This window comes from Apodemus sylvaticus, chromosome 18, assembly GCF_947179515.1.
Source record: "Apodemus sylvaticus chromosome 18, mApoSyl1.1, whole genome shotgun sequence".
Lineage (NCBI taxonomy): Eukaryota > Metazoa > Chordata > Mammalia > Rodentia > Muridae > Apodemus > Apodemus sylvaticus.
Genome location: NC_067489.1, coordinates 43980715 through 44003027, shown reverse-complemented (window position 1 = coordinate 44003027; position 22313 = coordinate 43980715). Strand labels below are relative to the sequence as shown.

General features: G+C 43.3%; 2 protein-coding genes across 4 annotated transcripts in view; one reads left to right on the top strand and one right to left on the bottom strand.

Moving 5' to 3' along the window:
- Window positions 1-22313, top strand: part of Primpol (primase and DNA directed polymerase) — a 37556-nt gene that overhangs the window by 14529 nt on the left and 714 nt on the right. For 2 of the 3 annotated variants that reach the window (XM_052162491.1, XM_052162492.1), the window contains exons 6-13: window positions 2903-3050; window positions 9807-10040; window positions 10764-10926; window positions 13354-13442; window positions 15458-15547; window positions 15682-15790; window positions 19982-20064; window positions 20147-20193. In XM_052162491.1, the coding sequence (XP_052018451.1) occupies window positions 2903-3050; window positions 9807-10040; window positions 10764-10926; window positions 13354-13442; window positions 15458-15547; window positions 15682-15790; window positions 19982-20064; window positions 20147-20193 (963 nt within the window). Of the gene's footprint in view, window positions 1-2902; window positions 3051-9806; window positions 10041-10763; window positions 10927-13353; window positions 13443-15457; window positions 15548-15681; window positions 15791-16208; window positions 16833-19981; window positions 20065-20146; window positions 20194-22313 lie in introns of those variants that run through there. The other variant, XM_052162493.1, reaches the window with a different exon arrangement.
- On the bottom strand, window positions 92-652 carry LOC127668740 (cofilin-1-like). The gene has a single exon (XM_052162498.1). The coding sequence runs from the start codon at window positions 614-616 to the stop codon at window positions 155-157; it is 462 nt and encodes a 153-aa protein (XP_052018458.1). The 5' UTR covers window positions 617-652; the 3' UTR covers window positions 92-154.

The window sequence follows — 22313 nt, the reverse complement described above, 5'->3', positions numbered from 1 at the left end:
CGGTCCAGGGGGTGGGAGGGACGTTTGGCAACTGGGCTGAAGCCCTCCCCCCGCTGGGATCCCCCCAGCCCCTCTGGTCTGTCAGGAAAGGGGCAACACCCAAGAGCAGGTCTGGGGCTGCTAGATGCTTCAGGCAGGGGGGGCTGGAGGTGGCTCACAAAGGCTTGCCCTCCAGGGAAATGACAGCACTGCCACCTAGTTTCTCTGCCAGGGTGCAGCGGTCCTTGACCTCCTCGTAGCCGTTAGCTTGTAGTTCATGCTTGATTCCTGTCAGCGTCTTCTTAACGGCATCCTTGTAGCTGGCACAGATCCTTTTGCTCTTAAGGGGTGCATTCTCCGGGGCCCAGAAGATGAACACCAGGTCCTCCTTCTCGCTCTCCTTGGTCTCGTAGGCTGTATCATAGAGAGCATAGCGGCAGTCCTTGTCTGGCTGCATCTTGACAAAGGTGGTGTAGGGGTCGTGCCCTGTCTGCCCCACATCTCCTACCAGGATCTCCTTGCCCTCCCCCGGGATGATGGTCTTCTTGTCCTCATTCAGGCAGAAGAGCACTGCCTTCTTGTGTTTCCTCACTTCTTCTGGTGTTGAAGACTTACGAACTTTCATGTCATTGAACATCTTGATGGCACCGTCACCAGACAGTGACGAGCCACACCAGAGGCCATGTTTCCAGAAACGAAGGGAGACAGAAAGAGCTACTGAAGACGTGAGCCACTGCAGCTGCTGCCGGGATCCGACTGAACCCTTAATAGACTTCTTAATCTAACGAAGAATAATAAATTAGGGTTGACTTTGCTGCCATGGGGGGGGGGAATCCTACATTTAAATAGCTTAACTAAGACCAGGCCATGACAACAATTTTAATCCCAGCACTTGGGAGGCAGAGGCAAGTGGATCTCTGAGTTCAAGGTTAGCCTGGTCTACAGAGCAAGTCCTAAGACAGCCATAGCTACACATCTTAAAAAACAAAAACAAAACAAGAGCATAAAAATAAACAAAAACCAAATGGAAACTTACCTATTGCTCACATGATATTCAGTGTGATTCTATTGTATTAAACACTGAGTGCTTTGATTTTCCCAAATCATTGCCTTATTTATATTGTCCTCCTTCACTTGCACAGCTTCGTCTACATTAGAAAGCGGGGCAGGCTGAGACACGCTCCCTCTCTGTACTACAAAGGAAACATATCAAAATAATGATATCAGTCAGGGTCAAACTGCAGCTGTGTAAGGACGTCACAGAGCTATCGAGGAGTAATGTGACATTGAGGGAGCCTGCTAAGAACGTGAGAATTTACCAAAGAGAGGTAAGGTCAGATGGTAGAAATCTAGTAATATGAAAACATTGGTAGCAGGTGGAATTTATTGTAAAACGATTAGATATTTATGTGATTGGTAGCCTCACATGGTAGCCAGTTCTTCATTTTGCAGAGGAGAAGATTGATAGCAACCGGAGAGGCGATTTGTCTCGCTGCTCCCTAGGAAATAGTTTAAGTGGTGACCCATGTGAGGCACCGTGCTAAGCCCTCAGTCTCATTTTCTCATTAAAAGTCGGGTGATACTTCCTATCCCTGCCTCACAGCTGAGCAGTGCCAGAAATAGATCTGAGCCACGGGGCCAGTGAGTGGCAGAGCCAAAACTCAAACTTAGAGTTCTCTCAAACCAAATCTTGGGCTCCTGAGCCGTGAGCTTTCAGGCTGTATTCGTAGACATAGATTTAGATCAAAAGGAAGAAGAGACTTTCTAAGAATGAAAGTTAGAAAAGAACTAGAACTAGAACTGTAACTTTTATCCACTATGCTCACTAGTGTTTTGTCAGCTGTACACACACCAGAGTTATTTGGGGAAAGAATCTAATTTGAGATTTGAGAGAACCTGTGGGCCACTTCCATGCCCGCTCTGTGGGGCATGCACGCCCCCGTGGGCAGCCCGTCCTGGATGGTAAGGGCAAGCCCTGGGGGTGAGCCAGTGGCGGCATTTCTGTGTGCTGCACTTCCTGCCTCCAGAGTCCTACCTTCAGTTCCCGCCCTGACTTCCTCGCATGACTGACGTAGTACAAGCCATATGCTGAATAAGCCCCTTCCTCCCTGAGTTGTGTTTGGTCATGATGTTTTACCACAATAGAAGCCCTAAGAGAAGCTAGTTTGTAGGAGGAAATTAAAAATCTGCTTTTTATTGTGGTTTTAGAGAAGGTTAGTATATAAAGTGCTTGACTTTTGACTTTTAGGAGTCTTCTTCAGTCCTGAGAGCCTATGATTTTTTTAAAATGTGTTTGGGAGTTTTGCCTGCATGTATGTCTGTGCACCATATGTTAGCCTGGTGCCTACAAAGGCCAGAAGACGGAATCGGATTCTTTGGAACTGGAGTTACATATGGTTGGTGAACTACCTTATAGGAGCTGAGACTCAAACCTTGGTTCTCTGAAAGAGTAGCAGGTGCTTTTAACTACTGAGCTATCTTTACAGCCCTAAGAGAAATGTTATTTTTAATTATTATTTTCAGAATTTTATGTGTATGGAAGTTTTGCCTGCACGCATGTTTGTATATCAAAGGCATGTCTGGTGCCCAGAAGACAGAAGAGGCTGTTGGAATTCCTAGAATGGAGTCACACATTATTGTGAGCTGCCATGTGGTGCTTGAACTCAAACCAGGACTTCTGGGAGAACAGGCAGTGCTCTTAACCCCCGAGCCATCTTTCCAGCCATACTGACAATTTTTATATAGATTCATTTAATAATTTAAGTGATGTGTTTAAATGTATGAGTAAATTGGAAATGCTGCTATATTGTAAATGTTTTGGCGATGACTCATCTATTTTGTGGTGAGGCATTTGTATATTTGTAATGGCGACAGAGAAATCTAACTTATAAACCACACATTATTTACGTATGCTTGTTTTTAGCATGTTTGTAAAGCACTTTTGGAGTCTTACAATGTTCACTGCTCAGCTGAAGATGTTTTCAACCTGGATTCCAGCACTGAGGAAAAATTCAGCCGACACCTAATATTTCAGCTCCACGATGTGGCATTTAAAGATAACAGCCATGTTGGTGAGCACCTTTAAACGACTCTGCTTATATTAAAAACTTGTATTTTCCCGCTTCTCCTGAATTTTTCCAGGTATTTCTAGCCCTTATGGCTGCTTGCCTATTCTAAAAAGACGACGTGAGTTTCATGAGTGCCCTAAGCCCCTGTCTGTCTGCATCAGGTCTGCATCTCACCTCCTAGGATGTCAGTGGTATCAGGTAGTCTCACCTCCTAGATGTCAGTGGTCTCAGGTAGTCTCACCTCCTAGGATGTCAGTGGTCTCAGGTAGTCTCACCTCCTAGATGTCAGTGGTCTCAGGTAGTCTCACCTCCTAGATGTCAGTGGTCTCAGGTAGTCTCACCTCCTAGGATGTCAGTGGTCTCAGGTAGTCTCACCTCCTAGGATGTCAGTGGTCTCAGGTAGTCTCACCTCCTAGATGTCAGTGGTCTCAGGTAGTCTCACCTCCTAGATGTCAGTGGTCTCAGGTAGTTTCACCTCCTAGGATGTCAGTAGTCTCAGGTAGTCTCACCTCCTAGGATGTCAGTGGTCTCAGGTAGTCTCACCTCCTGAGATGTCAGTGGTCTCAGGTAGTCTCACCTCCTAGGATGTCAGTGGTCTCAGGTAGTCTCACCTCCTAGGATGTCAGTGGTCTCAGGTAGTCTCACCTCCTAGGATGTCGGTGGTCTCAGGTAGTCTCACCTCCTAGGATATCGGTGGTCTCAGGTAGTCTCACCTCCTAGGATGTCAGTGGTCTCAGGTAGTCTCACCTCCTAGGATGTCAGTGGTCTCAGGTAGTCTCACCTCCTAGGATGTCAGTGGTCTCAGGTAGTCTCACCTCCTAGGATGTCGGTGGTCTCAGGTAGTCTCACCTCCTAGGATGTCAGTGGTCTCAGGTAGTCTCACCTCCTGGGATGTCAGTGGTCTCAGGTAGTCTCACCTCCTGAGATGTTAGTGGTCTCAGGGCCTCTACCATACACACGGGGATGACTGTGAATGTCCTGACCCTGCTCTCTGTTCCAGCAGGATTCATTTCAGTTTTCTGGAGAAGTCATAAGAGGCCTTATCTGTGGTGCCTAATATCCGTACTTCTGACCTTTGCTTCAGTCTAAAGAAGCCTTAATTGTGGGCTTGGGCCCTGGTCATACCATGAAGGGCTTTCATCCCAGGAAGAACTTTAGAACTGCAGGGTCATCTTAGTGCACAAACCTGAAAATGTAAGCAGAGTGGTTGCTGTAGGACAAATGAAGGCCTGGATATAAAAGGAAGTCAGTCCAGAGAAGATGAAAACAGGCCAACTGGGAACACCTAACTCTCAGGTCTAAAGAAAGGCCAGAGCCCCAAGTGTTCGTCAGAGCCTTCCGAGTGTTGGCTCACGTTCTTGTGGCAGGCAGTCTGGTTCAGATCTTAAGCATCTCGTAACTTCACAGCCACCTAGCATAAAGGTGTGACCGTAGTCACTGAGGGCCTGTCCTGGAGCTCTGAAGCCAAGTGTGGAGTAGGGAAGTGCTGCGTCACAGGGAGCTGGTGCTGCTGGTGTCTCCTCACTGTTAGCTGGCCTGGCCCTCTGTCACTTGCTCTCATCCTCCTGTTAGCCACTGCAGGCTCGATGCCTGAGCCTGTATGCACTCTATCGCCATCAACTTTTGTGGTCATCCAAGGTTTCGATTATTATCATTATTGATGTTATACTTAGCCTAAATTGTTCCAGACGCCAGACTCCTGCAACTTCCCACCAATATTTCCACTCAGACATTTCAGACTCACCATGTCCTTCCCAAGCTCCTTATCTTTCCCTAAGAACTTGTTCCTTCTCCTGTCTGTTAGTGAGTGTCAGTCCCTGGTGCACACGCGTCTCCCTCAACACACACACACAAAGGTCAGGAGGGTGGATGTGTCTATGATAGGCACAAGTACATGAGACAGTCCAAGCTTTCTGGTGTGTGCATGAGTGATGTTTATGCATGTGTGTGGTATCAGTCATGTCCAGTTTACATGTTGTGATCGTCAGCCACTGTGTATCTCTTCTCCTGCTTAGCCAGCTAGCAAGAGCGATGTGATTATAACACTGTGCTGCGAACTTCAGGAGCCATTCCTTGCCTTCAGGGACAAGTGCACTTGAACCTGCACAGTGAGGCTCACTGGCTCCTAACCTCTCTCCCCACTCTGTCCTTTACTTAGTCCCACCACTGCTTGTTTCCCTAATGCCTTTTTACTCTTTGTCGCTGCTATCTGCACTCCGGTTCAGACGGTCTGTGGAGACTGACCTCAGGTCAGCGAGAGGCTGTTCTCTCTCTCCAATCCTGAGGTTTAAAAGGTTGGCATTCTTCTGAGCTGCAGTGGCCAGTGCTATTATATGAAAGCACTTACTACTTTCTAGGGTAATTTCCTGGTTTTTATTGCTATTCTATATAGTGTGCTTGTGCATGCATGCATATGCACATGTGTGTATGCATCTGTGTGTGTATGTGTGGTGTTAACATGTGTTCACATATGTGCACAGGCCAGAGGTGGCATGAGGATGTCTTCCTCAATTACTTCCCCACCTTATTGTTTGAAGACAGACTCTCTTCTTAACCTGAACATTGCAGTTTCAGCTGGGCTGGCTGGCAGGCAAGGCCCTGGTATCTGCCAGATGCCAAGCACCAGCCTTGGCTTGGTTGGGATCCTAAGGAAGGGGTGTTTGGGAGTGGAGAAAGAAATGACTCGAGGTCAAGCTTGGGTACAAACTGACAGCTCTGTGCTCTGCTCGATCTGGCTCTCCAGACAGCTGCATAGACAGCTCAGCTGTTGCAGACCTAATTCACTCATCCACGCCAGGTTCCCTTTTGATTATCCCATGAATTGACATTTTATGACCTTCACTTATTGATTCTAATAAAAGACAGCAAGTACATTTTTTAATGTAGCAAATGAACTCAGAGATCTGTCTGCAGACGATAAGCTAGCTGGGTGGGATCTCACTGGTCATCTCCTGAAGAGGAAATTAGGTACGTTATTATGTACATAAGCTTCTCACTTAGGAACCACTGACACTCGTGGAGGCCACACCTTGCTAGCTCTGTTCTTGGGACCTGTGTCACACTGTGACTCAGCAGCCTGATTCTTCTCTCTAATACCAAAGTTAAAGTTGGCATAGCCATGCTTGGCCTTTTTAATATGGTTTCTTGGAATCTGATCTCAGGGCCTCAGGCTGATGTTGCAGATGCTTTCTTATATATGGAGACATCTGCCCAGTTCTACTTAAGCTTGCTTGCTTGCCTGCCTGCCTTCTTGCTTGCTTTCTTTGGTTTTTGGCTTTTTCCCCTGTATAGCCTTAGCTGTCCTGGAACTCTGTAGACCAGGCGGTTTCTACCTGTGCTGGGATTAAAGGGGTATATCACCAACCCCTGGCTACTTAATATTTAATTACAGAGACTGTTGTTTATTTTCTGTTTTCAGGGTTTAGCATATATTAATACTGTTATTAATAATCTTTAGAATATTAACAATAATAAATAGAAGTAGGCATTTAGTAACTATTTGCTGAATGAATACACCAATGGTAAGCAGAGTATGAAAACAGAGTCTTAGCATTGTGGCACATGCCTGTAATCCCAGCACTCCAGGAAACAGAGGCAGGTGGATTTCTGAGTTCGAGGCCAGCCTGGTCTACAGAGTGAGTTCCAAGACAGCCAGGGCTACACAGAGAAACCCTATCTTGAAAAACCAAAACAAAAAACAAAAAACAGAGTCTTGAGGAAGACCTTCCTGTGATTCCTGTTTACTCCTTACACTTTGCTCTCTGGTTGCTCACTGTAAGGCTGAATGCTGCGAGTCTAGCTAGAGGAGAATAGATTGTTGCTAGTAACTAGCAGTCTCTGCTACAGATATCTTCAGAAAGCAGCTCACATTGGTCTGAAATTGGGTAGAATTTCAGCATTCAGACGAGAGTAAGAAAGCCTTTACTGTCACCAAGCATAGCCACAGTAAGAACTCAGTCACACTGGACAAATAGGCTGTCATCCAAGACTGTCTCTACAGTCAGAATGCAGATTCAGGGCCTACAGACCAGTCTACACTGCCACCTCATTTCCCCTTTCTTGGTGTTCCTCCTGATAACACTTCAAGTTCCTGTTATTAGCCTTGCAGAAAGAGGAACTGAGTCTCCTGGAGGAGATCCGAGAGCGTTCTCTGTACTGTGCTCTCCTGCCACAGATCAGAGAAGAGAAGGACACAGGCACCCACCTCGCCGCCATGCTAGCTCCCTGCCAGGGGTGGACGGCCTAGCGCCCTAGTCCTGCCCACACAGCCGCTTCTGCAGTCCAGTTCCCACTCTTCCTGTTATTTAGGCCAGTTAGATGGAATTAGACATTTCCAGGAAAGTCAGCTTTATCGATTTCTGTTTATATTGTTTCATAGTCTCTGATGTCTTGTTAACCAGGGTTACCTTCTCTTCTTCATTCCAAAAATAATCAAGTTTAAATGTTCCTTCAAGGATCAAATGCTTTTGCTTTCATTTTAATGTTCTAATGTTTATTTATTTATATACTTATTACTCTGTGTGTGTGTGTGTGTGTGTGTGTGTGTGTGTGTGTGAATCTATGCCACATGAGGGCCTTGAGGCCATAAGAAAGTGTCCGGTCCCTAGAAGCAGGAGGTACAGCAGTTGTAAGCTACCTGACATGGGTATTGAGAACTGAATTCTGGTCCTCTGGAAGATCAGGAAGCACTCTCAGCTGCCGAGCCATGTCTCTGGCCTGTCTTTTATTTGTTCTGAGACAGTCTTGCTGTGTAACAGGGCTGACCTGAAACTGTCTCCTGATTCTGTTTCCTGAGAGCTGGAATAACATGCACGTGCCACCATATTCTGTTCCAATTTCTTTTAAAATTGCTAAACATGTATGATCATGGTAGTGCAGCCTGTAGGCCTAGAATTACGGGGCATACGCAGGATGATCACAAGTTCAAGGACATCCTGGGATGAATAGCACAACCCTGCTTCAAAAAAGCAAAATGAAATTGTATTTGTTTCTTTGCATAGAAAAATCTTATTTAGAGAAAGAAGATTTTGATTATAAAGCATATTACAACTTAAATATATAAAAAATCTTTATATATCTATAGGTATACATATATAAAGCCTTTCTGATATATAAAAGTGATAAATAAGCCCAAATTTATAATTTTAGAGAAGTTTTTCTTATATTGTTTTGCGTATGCAGTATTATATATAAAACAACTTAATAGCTGAATTATGCTTGCTTTTGTGATATAAATAGTGCATGTGAATATAAAGAAGCTCAGTTATCTCACCGATTTTTCACAGTACATGTAAACAGAGTCTCAGGGCATGTGTTGAAATACAAAATATATGAGTTGCAAATTCCAGATATTAGCTCTAAAACAATAGTTCATCTTGTAACCTGATTGAGAGTGATACATGCTTGGCAACAGCCTTGAGACTCCCGAAATGAGGGTCTCTCCTGGGCCGAAGGAGAGACCATGCCCATCAGACTACCAGCCTTCTGACTCTTTGGAGGGAAGGTGGCAGACGCTTGCTGTGCTTCCCTGTCTCTGCATTTGGTGACTGCCTCATCCGTCAGTCACTGACTAGAAACCCTTCTAAAGCTCCGTTTGTAGTACTGAAAGTGGACATTTCTGCTGACAGCATGTTGGGCTCAAGTTCAGACTGCAACATGGTGTGTTTACAACTGACACCTCTCATGCCAATAGGAGCTGAGAAAAGAAAAGATCACACACGTGAAGGGATGTGGTAGAAGAGAGACACTACAGTTTACTGCAGTGCGTAGCGAGAGCTGAGGAAGGCTTTTTCTTTTACTGTTACTCCCTTTCTGTAGTGAATAATTTGTAGATAAATTCCTGGTTCCTAGTCTGTACTGGCTAATCATGGTTGTCCCTTGTTTTTGTCTTTTTTATTTTTTTGGCTGTCAGAGACAGCATGGCATCACTCCCTTCTGATATTTGAGAGAGAGTGAACATAAGAAACTAAGCCCATGTTTTGTTATTGTCTAGGTTTGCAGCTGTAGAGACGTAAGACACAAAGAGCTGGCACATTAGAGAGCTGGAGAAAGTCCTACAGAGTTCAAGTTCCTGCTTCCAGTTTTCTCTTGTATTTCTTTTTTTCTTTTTATTGGATATTTTTCTTATTTACATTTCAAACGTTTTCCCCTTTCCAGGTCTCCCCTTCAAAACCCCCATCCCATCCCTCTTCCCCCTGCCTCTATGAGGGTGTCCCCCCACCCACCTACCCACTCCCCTCTTCCCACCCTGGCATTCCCCTACACTGGGGCATAGAACCCCCACAGGCCCAAGGGCCACTCTTCCCACTGATGTCCAACAAGGTCATCCTCTGCCACATATGTGGCCGGAGCCATGGGACTCTCCATGTGCACTCATGGTTGGTGGTCCAGTCCTGGGGAGCTCTGGAGGGCTCTGGTCGGTTGACACTGTTGCATGGGGCTGCAAACCCCCTCAGCTCTTTCAGTCTCTTCTCCAACTCCTCCATCGGAGACCCTGTGCTCAGTCCAATGGTTGGCTTCGAGTATCCTTATTTGTCAGGCTCTGGCAGAACCTCTCAGGAGACAGCCATATCAGGCTCCTGTCAGCAAGCACTTCCTGGTATCCGCAATAGTGTCCAGGTTTGGTAACTGTGTATGGGATGAATCCCCAGGTGGGGCAGTCTTTGGCCTCTGCAGAAAGGCTTTATTTCATAACTAGACACTAAGTTATAGCCTACAGAAAATGAGTTAGACTGTAATCTTAATACTTTTTCTCCTTAGGTAATTTTGTGAGAAAAATTTTGCAACCTGCTCTTCACTTAATTGCCAAGGATGATGGAGATAAGATCCCAGAGGCAGCAGGCCATGCAGCCTCCTGTTTTTCTGTTATACCCTTAAAACAAGAGATCTCAGAAGCCTGGAAAGACCTGGAGTCGCCTAAGCAGTATGACCCTGATCTTTCATTTTTAGTTGTGAAAAACCACATAGGAGAAAAATGTCTTTTTGTGGATCTAGGTAAGTAACATGGGCCCTGTTGACTGCCCTGCTGCCTTTGTGAAGGCAGGTCTGTACCTGCTTGGGCTGTGCCTAGGTTCTGTCATCCACTTGGAATAGATTATTGCTTATTGAATGGCGACGTCAAGTTCATCCTTTACTTTGGTTATCCAGTCGCCCCAGCACATTTGTTGGAAGTGACTGTCATTCCCCACCACTCAGCAATGCACTTGGCCATCTCCAGAGTCTGTGCGAGTTCAGACTCTGGTCTGTTCTGTTATCCTCTCTGGCTGACATTTCCTGGGCTGGTGCTGGTGCATGATTGGTTCCCCATTTATGTAGTGTTCTCTCATATCTTGCCATGTTTTACAAGTTTCTGGACAGCAGTCTTACATGTAGTTCATTAAACTTGTTATAGACAGTCTGTTTTTTCTTGGTGCCTCCCTTCTTCTGGGGTCTCGTGTCACAGTTCTTTGGGAGCTCTCAGTCAAAACTTTTATTCTGGCACTTTGTCCCACTCTTCTGTTTGCTTTCCTTTGCATAGCTGCTCCAGAATCATTGTTAGCTTCTGCATGCGGCCTTTTTTCATCCTAATGTCAGGTTATCTTAATTTATACATTGCTTTAATTTTCAATGTGGGAAATATTCATCTTTTCTAGCAATTTTGCAGAAAAATAATATCTGCTGATTATAAAACAAGTCATGGAAAAATGCATTAATTTTTAAAATTAATTTTTGTTATAGGAGTGTATACAAAAAACAGAAACTTTCGACTGTATCAGTCATCAAAAGTAGGAAAGTGTGTGTCTTTGGAGGTTGCTGAAGATAACAGATTTATTCCAAAACAGTCAAAAGATCTTTCTGAGGAAAACCAGAATTTCCTGTCTTCCCTGGTGAGCAACGTGAGGTCTGTAGCACCAGAATCAGCCCATCATAAATAATGCAGCTCGCATTGTATATTGCTAACTGTAAACGTATAAATTGATTCTACCTTAAGAAAGTTTGTTTTTAAAAGTCTCTTTTCTCTATATCTGAAAAATAATAGCAAGAAATGTTTCTAACCATTTAACTTCTTACGTGTAATGAATGCATTTTCCAGTTATTCTAAAATCGCTACTTTATAAAGAAGAAAAGTGCTATTGATGTTGTATTTAAAAGTATAATTATTACTGTCTCCTTTTCTTTCCACACACATTTAGACCACTCGTCACCCACCATCTGGTCATTCTTTCTTGCCGAGAGTGGCAGATCTCTTGCTGGGAATACTCAAGGCCCAGGGTCTGATCCTCTGCACTAAGCCCCAGAAAACAAGTTTTAATTAGTATCATTACTCACATGGTTTTGCCACCTGACTTGTGTGTTTAACATCTATCACACATGTTTGCCAAGCTGATGGTTTGCCAGCAGTTACAAATAAAGCATTTAGTGCCATAAGCTTTGTACTGCGATGGCGCGCTGTATCATCAGCTCTGTTGTCGCAGGTTAGGTGTCTATGTTTTGGTAACTAATCCCACCTTTACAGACTGGCAGTTACATCAAACCGTGGTTAGGTCCATCGCTCTATCTGTAAGGCTAGCACTTGAGAGGTGGCCGTGCAAAGACAAGGAGTCTGAGATCATTGGTCACTCCGTAAGTTCAAGGCCAGCAGGGTTCCATGAGACCATGTGGTAAGCCTTCATCATTCTGTCCCCCAAACCAACAAACACAAGCAAAACCCTGAAACAAACAAAAATAGTTAAAAACTGGACTAAACCACATTATCTTGCTATGTTGTGTTTTCTGTTTACCTCCCTCAAAAATTTTTGTTTTGGGGTTTTGGTTTGGTTTGGGATTTTTGTTTTGTTTTGTTTTTTGGGTTTGTTTGTTTGTTTGTTTGTTTGTTTTTGACACTGTGTAGCCTCAGTGGGCCTGGAATTCACTGTATAAACCAAGCTGGCCTCAAATTTACAGAAATCCACCTGTTTCTGCATCTTCCCAGAAGTTTTTAAGAAGTTTCCAGCTGGGCGGTGGTGGTGCACGCCTGTAATCCCAGCACTCAGGCAGAGGCAGGTGGATTTCTGAGTTCGAGGCCAGCCTGGTCTACAGAGTGATTTCCAGGACAGCCAGGGCTACACAGAGAAACCCTGTCTTGAAAACTGAAAAAATAAAAAATTAAAGAATAATTATTAAGTGTGTGTGGTGGTACAGGCCTTTAGTCCCAGCACACTGGAGACAGAGGCAGGTAGGTCTCTGAATTTGAGGCCATCACACCCAGGGCTATCAGAGAAACTCTGGCTCAACATAGGTAATTAAATGTTAAAACTATATTTCTATAGGAAAGGTTGTATGTAGTGGGAATTCCACAACAGCCAGGGCTAACAGAGAAACCATGGTTCAACATAGTTTATTAATTAATTAATGTTTAGGGTATGTTTCTATAGAGAAAGCTGTGTGTAATGGGAAGATAGATAGAGCCCCCCCCCCAATACATCTCTATTCCTCAGAAGTGAGATGAAAGACTTTTAAAGTGGAAATACTGACCTTCCGGGGTTGTTGAATTAAGTGTAGAACATTCACATAACACATCCACAGCAGTGGCCGCATGCATTGGCGGTGCAGGGTCTGCGCCTGTGGACGTGCAGTAATGCTCAGAGGGTCTCCACCTTCCGACCACAGCAACCTTTTAACACACTTCCTCGTGTTGTGGTCACCATAACTTTCAAAATATTTGTTGCTACTTCATAACTAGAATGTGATACTGTCATGAATCATGTAAATATCTGATATGCAGGATATCTAACGTGTGACTCCTATGAAAGAGTCATATGTCCCCAGAGGGGTCACGACTCCCACGTTGAGAACCACTTGAGTCAGTACGGCCTCACAGAAGTGGGCGGGTCTCATCTTAAGGAAGGCTTGCTCCCCCACGTTTTGCTTTGCCTGTAGCCTTGTGAATGCCAGCCATTACTCTTCTAGTGCAGAGGACCCCACTCTCCCTGGTTATTAGTGTGAATTCCCCAGTGCTTCTATTATCTTCCATCTCTTCTTATTCATAGTTTTAAATCCTAGCAGGAAGGCCAAAGGTCTGTGTGTTGGAAGTAGAGCTACACTTTCAATCATTTCAGGTACCGCAGAGTCCTTGGATTACTCTGTGCAGTATCTTAAACAATCCCCAGATGGCTGTTTAAAGGAAACTGTTTTATTGACTGGGAGGTTATGATCTTATCGTTCTGTGTCCTGTGGTAGGGCTGGCAGCTTGGGCTGTAACAGTGGGGCACATGGTGCTGGCTCCTCTCTCGTCATGCTATTCAAACTCGGACACAGTGCACTTTATTTCTTTATATGCTTTCTTTAGATTCTCAGACACTTTGCGGATTCTCACATGCGATCCACCTCAGACTAAACGAAAGCGGGCTGAGTGTCTTAACAGTACTGGCACGCCAGGTAACTTTAAACAAACAACTTCAGCTTAAAATTGAGGGTTCTAAAATCTACTTTACCTTTAAAGTCTTAACTCTGAAGTGCCCATATCTGCTGGTCATATAAAAACTAATTCTTCAAGGTTTCTAACCAGGTTGGACATACTATAAAAATTTATAGGTGCTTAATTAAATACCTGATTTTCATTTTGTGCTAGGAATAAATTCCTTAAGGAATATATATTCCATATTATTTAAAGAATATACAAATAATTTATCTTACTTAAAACAAGCACATCAAAATATGACTAATCTTTCACCCTATTTTTTTAAAGAGTATTTTTTTGTGATGGATGTTATGACTGCATGTTTGTCTGTGCACCATGTGCATACCTGAGGCCTGTGGAGGCCAGAAGTAGCTGCTACACCATCTTTCCAGCCCCTCACTCACCCTTTGTTCATAAGCAGAGGCAGGTGGCTTGGTGAGCTGGCCAAGCAGGTAAAAACATTTGCCACCAAACCTGACAACCCAAACTCAGTCTCCAGGACCCACAGGAAAGTCAAGACCCAACTTCCACAAGTGTGCTCTGACCTCCACACTCACTCTGTGCCACACACACACACACACACACACACAGTGTATTTTTAAAAATTACAGTAACTACACTAGAAAATTCCCATTTAACCTTGTACTGCAGAAGTGATTTACATATGTCTATCATACTTTGCCCATTCCTGAACTGAAGAACATAGAGGATTTTCCCCTCAAGTTTCTTATATAAATTCTCTGATAAATACTTTTATTCACATATGTTGGAATATAAATATAATAGTGAAAAGCTCCAAACAATCTGAATATACAAGATAAACAGGATGACCTACTCCACACTACAAATTTAGACTTGTAAGGTCTAGACAATGTGGAAGACAGCCATGGATGATGAGAAAAGGTAGATTCTAGAATCACAAGTGTGGGGCTGGGGGTGTAGTTTAGTGATTGAGCACTTGCCCTGGACCTAATAGATTCCCTGCTGCTATAACAACGACACAGACATACAAATTACATGGTTGTAAGCTGATTAAAAATGTGGGCAATATTCTCCTTTGTTTATTCCTCTGATTGCTTAAGATGTATTTCTAGACATTGTCTGAGAATGTTTCTCATTTCTATACTGAAATACCTTACAAACTGTCTTCCAGTTATATATTTAACAATTTTAAGAGAAATACTGTTTTTAAGAAAACTAGATTTTCCTGACATTGAAACTAAGTGAGTTTGTGACCTGGTCACTCTTCTGTTATGGCAGTAGGTTCTTAGATATAAAAGTCTTCGTGCCCTCCAGCGGGCGTCAGGAAACACAGACTGAGTTTATTATTCCCCGGGTGCTAGGAGCCCTTGGGTACCTCACTAAGAAGGTGTTGGAAAGGCTTCAGGCTTTGAGCTGGCCTGTGTGACTTGAGAGTGTCTATGAGGAAGCATGGGTGCATTTTTACTAGAGGGAGAATAATTTCTGTTGTTTATCTTATTAAATCTTATCTAGGAGGAAGCATCTGCCTGAGGTTGACACCATAATTGCTAAAGCAGTAACAGTTGCTGTGTTAACCAGAAGTTTTTGGCCATTTCTGAAGTTTGGTTGTTGTTATTTTCTCCCTGCTTGAACATGACTGCAGAGAGGTCTGGTTTAGTCTAGAATCCTTGTGACCTCAGGGTGGCCTCAGTATCTACCCACTGAAGTCTGTGGCCTCATGTGTGTTTAGTAGCAGAAATCAAGACTGGGACAGGAACGAGCGGGTCCAGGCCCCCCTCCCTGCCCCCCCCCATCCCCGCCCCAGGCCTAGCCAGGAGCCCTGCGCAGCACCAATGGAAGCCTGAATCATAACTGCCTCCTTGGAGCAGGCCGGAGCCCCAGAAGCAGCAGCAAGGCGAGCTGCAGATGCAGAGAGGGCGACGAGTCTTCTGTTTCACAACATAAGAATTTGATCAACGTTTAACTTTTCAACATTTAACTGTCCTCATTTATAAATACTTCTCTGTTGCAGTGGAATCCATTGAAGGCTTCCAGGGCTCACCATACCCTGAGGTTGACCAATTTGTTCTTTCTTTGGTGAACAAGCATGACATTAAAGGAGGTAAGGCTTGTGTTTGGCTTCTCTGTGAGGCAGTTCCTCTGTGCAGCCTCAGCTGTCCTGGACTCACTCTGTAGGGTTAGTCTTTATTAACATGGGCAGAGCACAGGCCCCTGAGCAACATCCTTGCATTTTAGGAATTCGGCGTTGGAACTACTTTTTCCCAGAAGAATTACTGGTTTATGATATATGTAAATATCGCTGGTGTGAAAACATTGGAAGAGCCCACAAGAGTAATAATATCATGTAAGTAATATTGGCTATTCGTGACTTGTATGCCTTTAACCAATATATTTAAAATATTTACAACTTTAAAAATAATGTTGACAGTATAAAATTATTTTTATGATATATTAACTTATAATACCCTGTATTTAGTTGATGTTTTATATTAAATTATTAGTTGTTAGATTACTTCTAGCACACACCAGCTTTTTGTTTGATAATAACCCTTATAGTATCAGCTTAAAAAGATGATTGAATTGATGGGGTGGGAGAGAACATGGCAGGAGACAGGACAGGCAGCGCTGATGGACACGTTGGCCTCTCTGTTCCTCTCTGTGTTAGTCCTTGACTCCTGGTAGAAGTAAAACTGGGCAGATTTGAAAAGGACACTCCTTAGTGTGAAGGAAATCTTGGTTAATATGATGTTTCCTTGTTCTAGACAAAGCATGGTGCTGGGGGAACCTGAACTCACGGAATGCTGGCTCTGTATACCAGGCCCTGTGTCGGGCATTTTCCCTAACAAAGAGTGAAGTAAAATATGAAGAAAACCCAGAGATAGCATTTCGGTTCTATGAGGATTTTGCTAGAACAGGGATAAACTGAAGTGGTCAGTTATGAGAATTTTTCCTGTTTTATAGTTAGTGTCAACGCTGAGACTCTTAGGGAATTTGTATGTGCTAGACATGTGGGAAGGATCTTGAAGATTTTGCTGAAAAACATGTTGAGTACCCTGATTCTGTGTTATACTAGATATACTAGATTAATTCAGTTTACAAAAGCAATTAAAACTGTTTCAGTAGTTAAGGCTCTTGCAGAAGATTCAGGATCAGTTCCCTGTGGAGAGATGTAAAACTATGCAAAAAACAAATTCATTTTATCTTTACTAGTTATGACTAATTAATCTTTGAATTTTAGCCTTGTGATTTTTTTTTTAGGGTTTGCTTTTTCACCAATCTTTTATCTTATTGTTTAATTTCTAAGGTATCATTAGCCATTCTTCTTTTGTAAAAACTATTAAATTTCCCTGTAAAGATTTCTTTTGCTGCCTTTCACATAATAATGTAATATTTTCAGTTGCACTCAGGCCTACACACTTTAAATTTCCATTATATTTACTTTAAGCTATGGGTTATTTAAAAATATTTTTATTTCTAAATTATGGGTTTATATTAGCTAGCTACCTTTTTATTTATAAAATTTGCCTTATAGTTAGAAAATGTGTTCTCCGTAAACTAAGTCTTTTAAGATTTATTAATTTTTATTTTATGTCTGAGTGCTTGCCTGTGTAAGTGTATGTGGACCACATACTGGAGCTGGAGTTACAGGCAGTTGTGAGCTGTCATGTGGTATTGGCGATAAACCTGGGTCCTCTGTAAGAGGTATAAGTGCTCTTAACTGCTGAGCTGTCCCTCTGCCCAAACTAAGTCATTTCCTTTTTTTTTTAAGATTTATTTTTATTTATATACGTGTGTGCTTGTGTGAGTTTATGTGCACCCTGTGTATGCAAGTGCCCTCAGAGACAGGATCTCCTGGAAGTGGAGTTACAGGCAGTTGTGAGCCCACTGACGTGGGTGCCTCAAACTGACCTGGGTCCTCTGCACGAGCAGTAAGTCCTTTAATACTAAGTCATCTCTCCAGCCCCACACTAATCCTGGTAAATGTAAGGGTGCTCAGAGCATAGCTAGCATGGAGTCTGTCTTTGTTAATGACCTGCTCGTGATTACAAAGAGCTGCTTCCTATGTGCCTATTAGGTCAAGTCTGTTAACTGCATCTACATTGTTTTATTCATATTTTCTGCATCTTTACTGATTTTTTTTTTGGTGGTTACTTGATCACCACCACCTCTTGACATGATCTGTAGATTGCTAAGAGAATACATTATTTTAGCAAAGTCTTATAAAAGAATTTCTTTACAAAATTTTTATTCTTTAAGAAGTTTGCATAATATATAATTCTTTTTATAAATAAATGTATTTTTCTTTATGTATAAAGAAATAGATTCCCTTTATTGAAATATTTTTTTCTCCCAAAATATATCCTGATTACAATTCCCTTCCCTCTACTCCTCCCAGTTTTCCCCACCTTCCCTCCTTTCTGTCTCTCAGCAAATAAAAAGGCGCACTCCTTTAATCCCAGCACGTGGGAGGCAGAGGCAGGTGGATTTCTGAGTTTGAGGCCAGCCTGGTCTACAGAGTGAGTTCCAGGACAGCCAGGGCTACACAGAGGAAACCCTGTCTCGAAAAAACAAAAACAAAACAAAACAAAAAAACAAAAACAAAAAACCAAAGAAAACAAACAGGTTTCTAAGAGATTATACTATAACTACTACAATGTAATGGTAAACAGAAACTAACACATCAGAATAGGACAAACCCAACTAACAGAAGGAAAGGAGCCCAAGAGAGACTGATGCAGACCCACTTGCTCACACATTCAGGAATCCCATAAACACAACAAACCAGAAGCCATGATTCATATGGAAATAAATGTGTGTAGGGTGAAAAGAGAAATATATGGACAAAAAAGGAACAAAATTTAAAAAAATTAAAAAAAAAAAAAAAAAGGAAAAGTCATAACAAAACCCTCCAGCAATGAATGCCTTGGTTTGTTTCCTCTGGCCATCTCCTGCTGGGCACGCAGCCTGCCCTTAGGAGACTTTGTCTCTCAGGGAAACCAAGAGAACTAAATGTTCACTAGCAAGTGGTTGTCAGCTGGAGACTGGGCTGGGGTTGGGGCTGGGGGCTGTGTCCATTCTTTCAGCTCCAGGACAGCACCTAGTGCAGTCCTGCAGGCCGTGCGCATGCTCCCTCTGTCTGAGAGTTCATATCTCTGTTAATCCTCATACGGTGTATCTTAATCGATCATACCCATGCCCCTTCCTGACCCCAGTCCTACCAGATCCATCTCCACTTCCTCCCTTCACACTTATTTCTGGGTGTTGGGTCATCTGCTGGACTGTAGCTGACCTACTAAGAGGTAAAGACAAGGCTCTTGTTTCCCCCAGAAGCTGCAGCCTGGCCATGCTTCCATATGGGCACGGGGGCTCGTGACCTCCTCCCACTCCACCCTGAACACTGAATGGCTTGCTCTTGTACAGATTCGTGCCAGCAACCACAACTGCTCAGTTCCTGAGTCTGATGGCCCTGCGTGTCCAGCAGACAATACTTGGAGCAGTCTTCCCTGACCTGACTCTTACAGTCTTCCCATCACCGCCTTGGTGGGAAATGAGGCCCAGACACCCGACTGTGGCCAGCACTGCACTGTGCTCTGTATCCTCTGTGGGTGGATCCTGGTCCCTACAGTGCTGCCCGCTCTTGCTTGCACACTTGGAACCTATGTTATGTTAGCAAATATTACTTTTTTACTTCTGGATCTTCCTAGAGAAACGCCTGTCACCGTCTTGCTTTGTTGTTTTCCTGCTCAGAAGTCCATCTGTATAGCGCATGTATTCATGTATCACATGCAGGCAGGTGCACATGTGGGGAGGTCAGAGGACAAGGATTTATCAGAGGGTTTCTCATAGGCCTAGAGCTCACCAAACTAGAGAGCTGGCTGGTCACCGAGTCCCAAAGGTCAACCTCTCCATACATCCTGCACTGGGATTCCAGTAGTGTGCCACCAGCTGTGGCCTTTCTAAACCTGTATGCCTGTATATTGTATATATTGTATTTTCTGTGTGTGTGTGTGTGTGTGTGTGTGCGCGCGTGCACGTGTGCACAGGAGCCCTCATCCATGCATTTGTATGTGCAGACTAAGACTGACAGAGAGGGTCTCCCTCCATAGCCCTCCAGACTGGCAAGCTCCTAGGACATTCCTGTGTCTCCCTCTCCACACTGGGCTTGCGGCTGTGCCCAGTGTTTATGTGGGTTCTTGGGATCTGAACCCCAGGCCTCATGCTTGGGCAACGAGCACGCCCCACTGGGCTGGCTGCCTGGCCACCTCTCGGTTTGTTTTCATGAGGGCTCTGAGGGTTGGACTGGAAGCATTTGCACACACAAATGCTTTGTCCTAAGGTCCCTCTCCTCAGCCCCCATGAGTGTTATTTTTAGCAACCAGTTTTCTTTTGAGTATTCATGTTTATTTTCTTTCTTTAGCTTTTGAATTTTCTCCATCTTTTAAGTTTTAGGCACATCTCTAGCAAATGGTATATATTTAAACTTTACTTTCTATCCAGTATGAGTATTAATGCTTTCTTTTCTTTATACATTGAGGATTCTGGTTGATCTGAAAAATGAAGTTTGGTATCAGAAATGCCATGACCCTGTGTGCAAAGCACAAAACTTCAAATCCACCTGTGAGTTATTAATTTTTATATTTACCACAAAGTGAAATTAGCTATCCACCTAAGAATATGTTTACTTATCTTTTTGATTCAGGTCTCCCATTACCCCCTGAAGTAAGCCTCCTATTTCTTCTGAAAGATGTGAGTATAGCTCTTGGCCTCGGGTTTGGTACATAGCATAAATGAACCATGAGCAGTCTCCTGTGTCCAGATAGCCTCTAACACAAGGCGAGGCACTCGCTGTCACTTTGGAATATGTCAGTCATCTTCCCACCTCAGTGCCTCTGATAACACGAGCCACTAGGGAGTAAATTTAGTTCTCGGCATAAAGACGTTTCTTACAATTTAAGAGTAAACTAAGGTACTTGTTGTAGTACTGTAAAATAGTGTCAGAGGACATACACAATTTTAGTTTTGGATATTATAGCTTGCCAAACCAACATTTAGTCCAAAAGACTCACATTTAGTGTTAAAAAGAAAATACATAAACAGCGAAAGCAGGCTGCCTGGAGGGAGACTGAAGGGCGGCCGGCCGGTGCTCGTGTACAACAGCGGGGCTCCCACTGCAGTCTAGGGGTCTAATGCTCTCCTCTGACTTCCACAAGCTCCTACGTGCATGTGCTGTACACATACATAATGAGAGATAGTCTTTTAAAAAAAAGCAAAAAGGTAAAAAAAAAAGTCACACATAACTTGGGCAGGCAAACCCATGCAAAGGTTTTAGCACAAATCTTCCATTATCATACTTCATTGTGTTCATTTTGTTTTCAAAGTCATAATGTATGGAAGTAGTTTTTCCCCACGAAGTATCAGTAACATTTTCATTACTAGCTATTACCGAATTGTTTCACAAAGTCTTAGAATAGACATTGTACAGCTGTCGATGAGCGCCTGCCACTAGGTTTGCAGTGTAGCCGCCAGCTGCCTTCTCACCACAGCCAGCCTGTAGACAAGTGGGGATCCTCCATCTATTTGCATTTATTAATGAAGTTGTGCTCTTTTTAAGTTATCTTATGAATTTCTGGATCCATTTTTCTGATAATTTAATACTTTTTGTCATGTGTTATTTAATTTTTTATTTTACCTTAAAAAGTATCAGCACATTCTTTCAGATTGCCATGATTTGGATAGATGACCTGCTAAAAACTAAACAAGTACTTCTTACATTTGTATTCTAGAAAATTGTCTGGAATCCTTTGAAATCTGTATTTAAAATCTCTTCTGAAAACATTATATTCAGTTTTTTTAATTCTATTTAATATGATGGGTGATTTTATTGCATGTACCTCTGTGTGCCAGATATGTTTGGTACCCAAGGAAGCAGAACCATTGGGTTCCCTGAACTCTAGTTAGAGGTGGTTGTGAGCCACCATGTGGGTCCTGGGGCCTGACGCTCTGGAGGGGTTCTCTGGAAAGCAGCAATGCTCTTAACCACCCAGCCAGCTTTCCTGACCCAATATCCAAGTTCAAAGTGAAAATCACATGCTTGGCATGTTGGAACGGGACATAAAGAACTGATGAGCAGACTCTCCGGCAGACTACTAGATTTAAAAATAGTATCTAGGAACAGATTAAAATTCTTAATTATCTCTTATAAGAGCAGTGCATCCTCCCTGTTTGGTTTTGGGTGGTTTGATTTTTTGCAGTGCCAGGAACTGAACCTAGGGCCTCAGACATGGGAGTGGGGCTCTCTCTCCAGCTACATTCCTAGCCATTCATTTATTTTGGTGACATCTTGGGTAGAAATTTTTTCTTTTCTAATACCTCAAAAATGCCAAGTGAAAGTATTCTTGATATACAATATTGCTATTATTTGAACATAATTTTATTTTCCTTTTAGAAACAACAGTATAGAAATAATCCCTCCCAAGTAAACTGCTAGCACGGCCATTTCTCCTTGATCTTCCTTTTATGTGTGCACTTGTGTGTGCATGTACACACACATACAGGACAGAGGGACAGTGTGGGGGTCATTCCTCAGGACGGTTTTTCCTTTTTTGAGCTGCAGCTTCTTACTGGGCTGGTAATCACTTGGGAGGCTTGGCTGGAGGGCTGCCGAGCTCCAGGGACCCATGTGCTACCTCCCTAGCACTGGGCTTTTTAACGCAGGTTAATTTAGGGATGTATCTTGCAGCTTGTCTCCAGCCAGCCTATCCTCCTACTAGGACTGACCTTTGCTGTGCCCTTCTGAGGAACTGAAATGTACCTGCTGTGACTACAGCCGATTTCAGCCTCGGGGCACTGCAAAAGCAGCCATCTCT

Coding starts and splice junctions, on each gene's coding strand:
- LOC127668740 (XM_052162498.1), bottom strand. CDS start 616: ATGTTCAATGACATGAAAGTTCGTAAGTCTTCAACACCAGAAGAAGTG.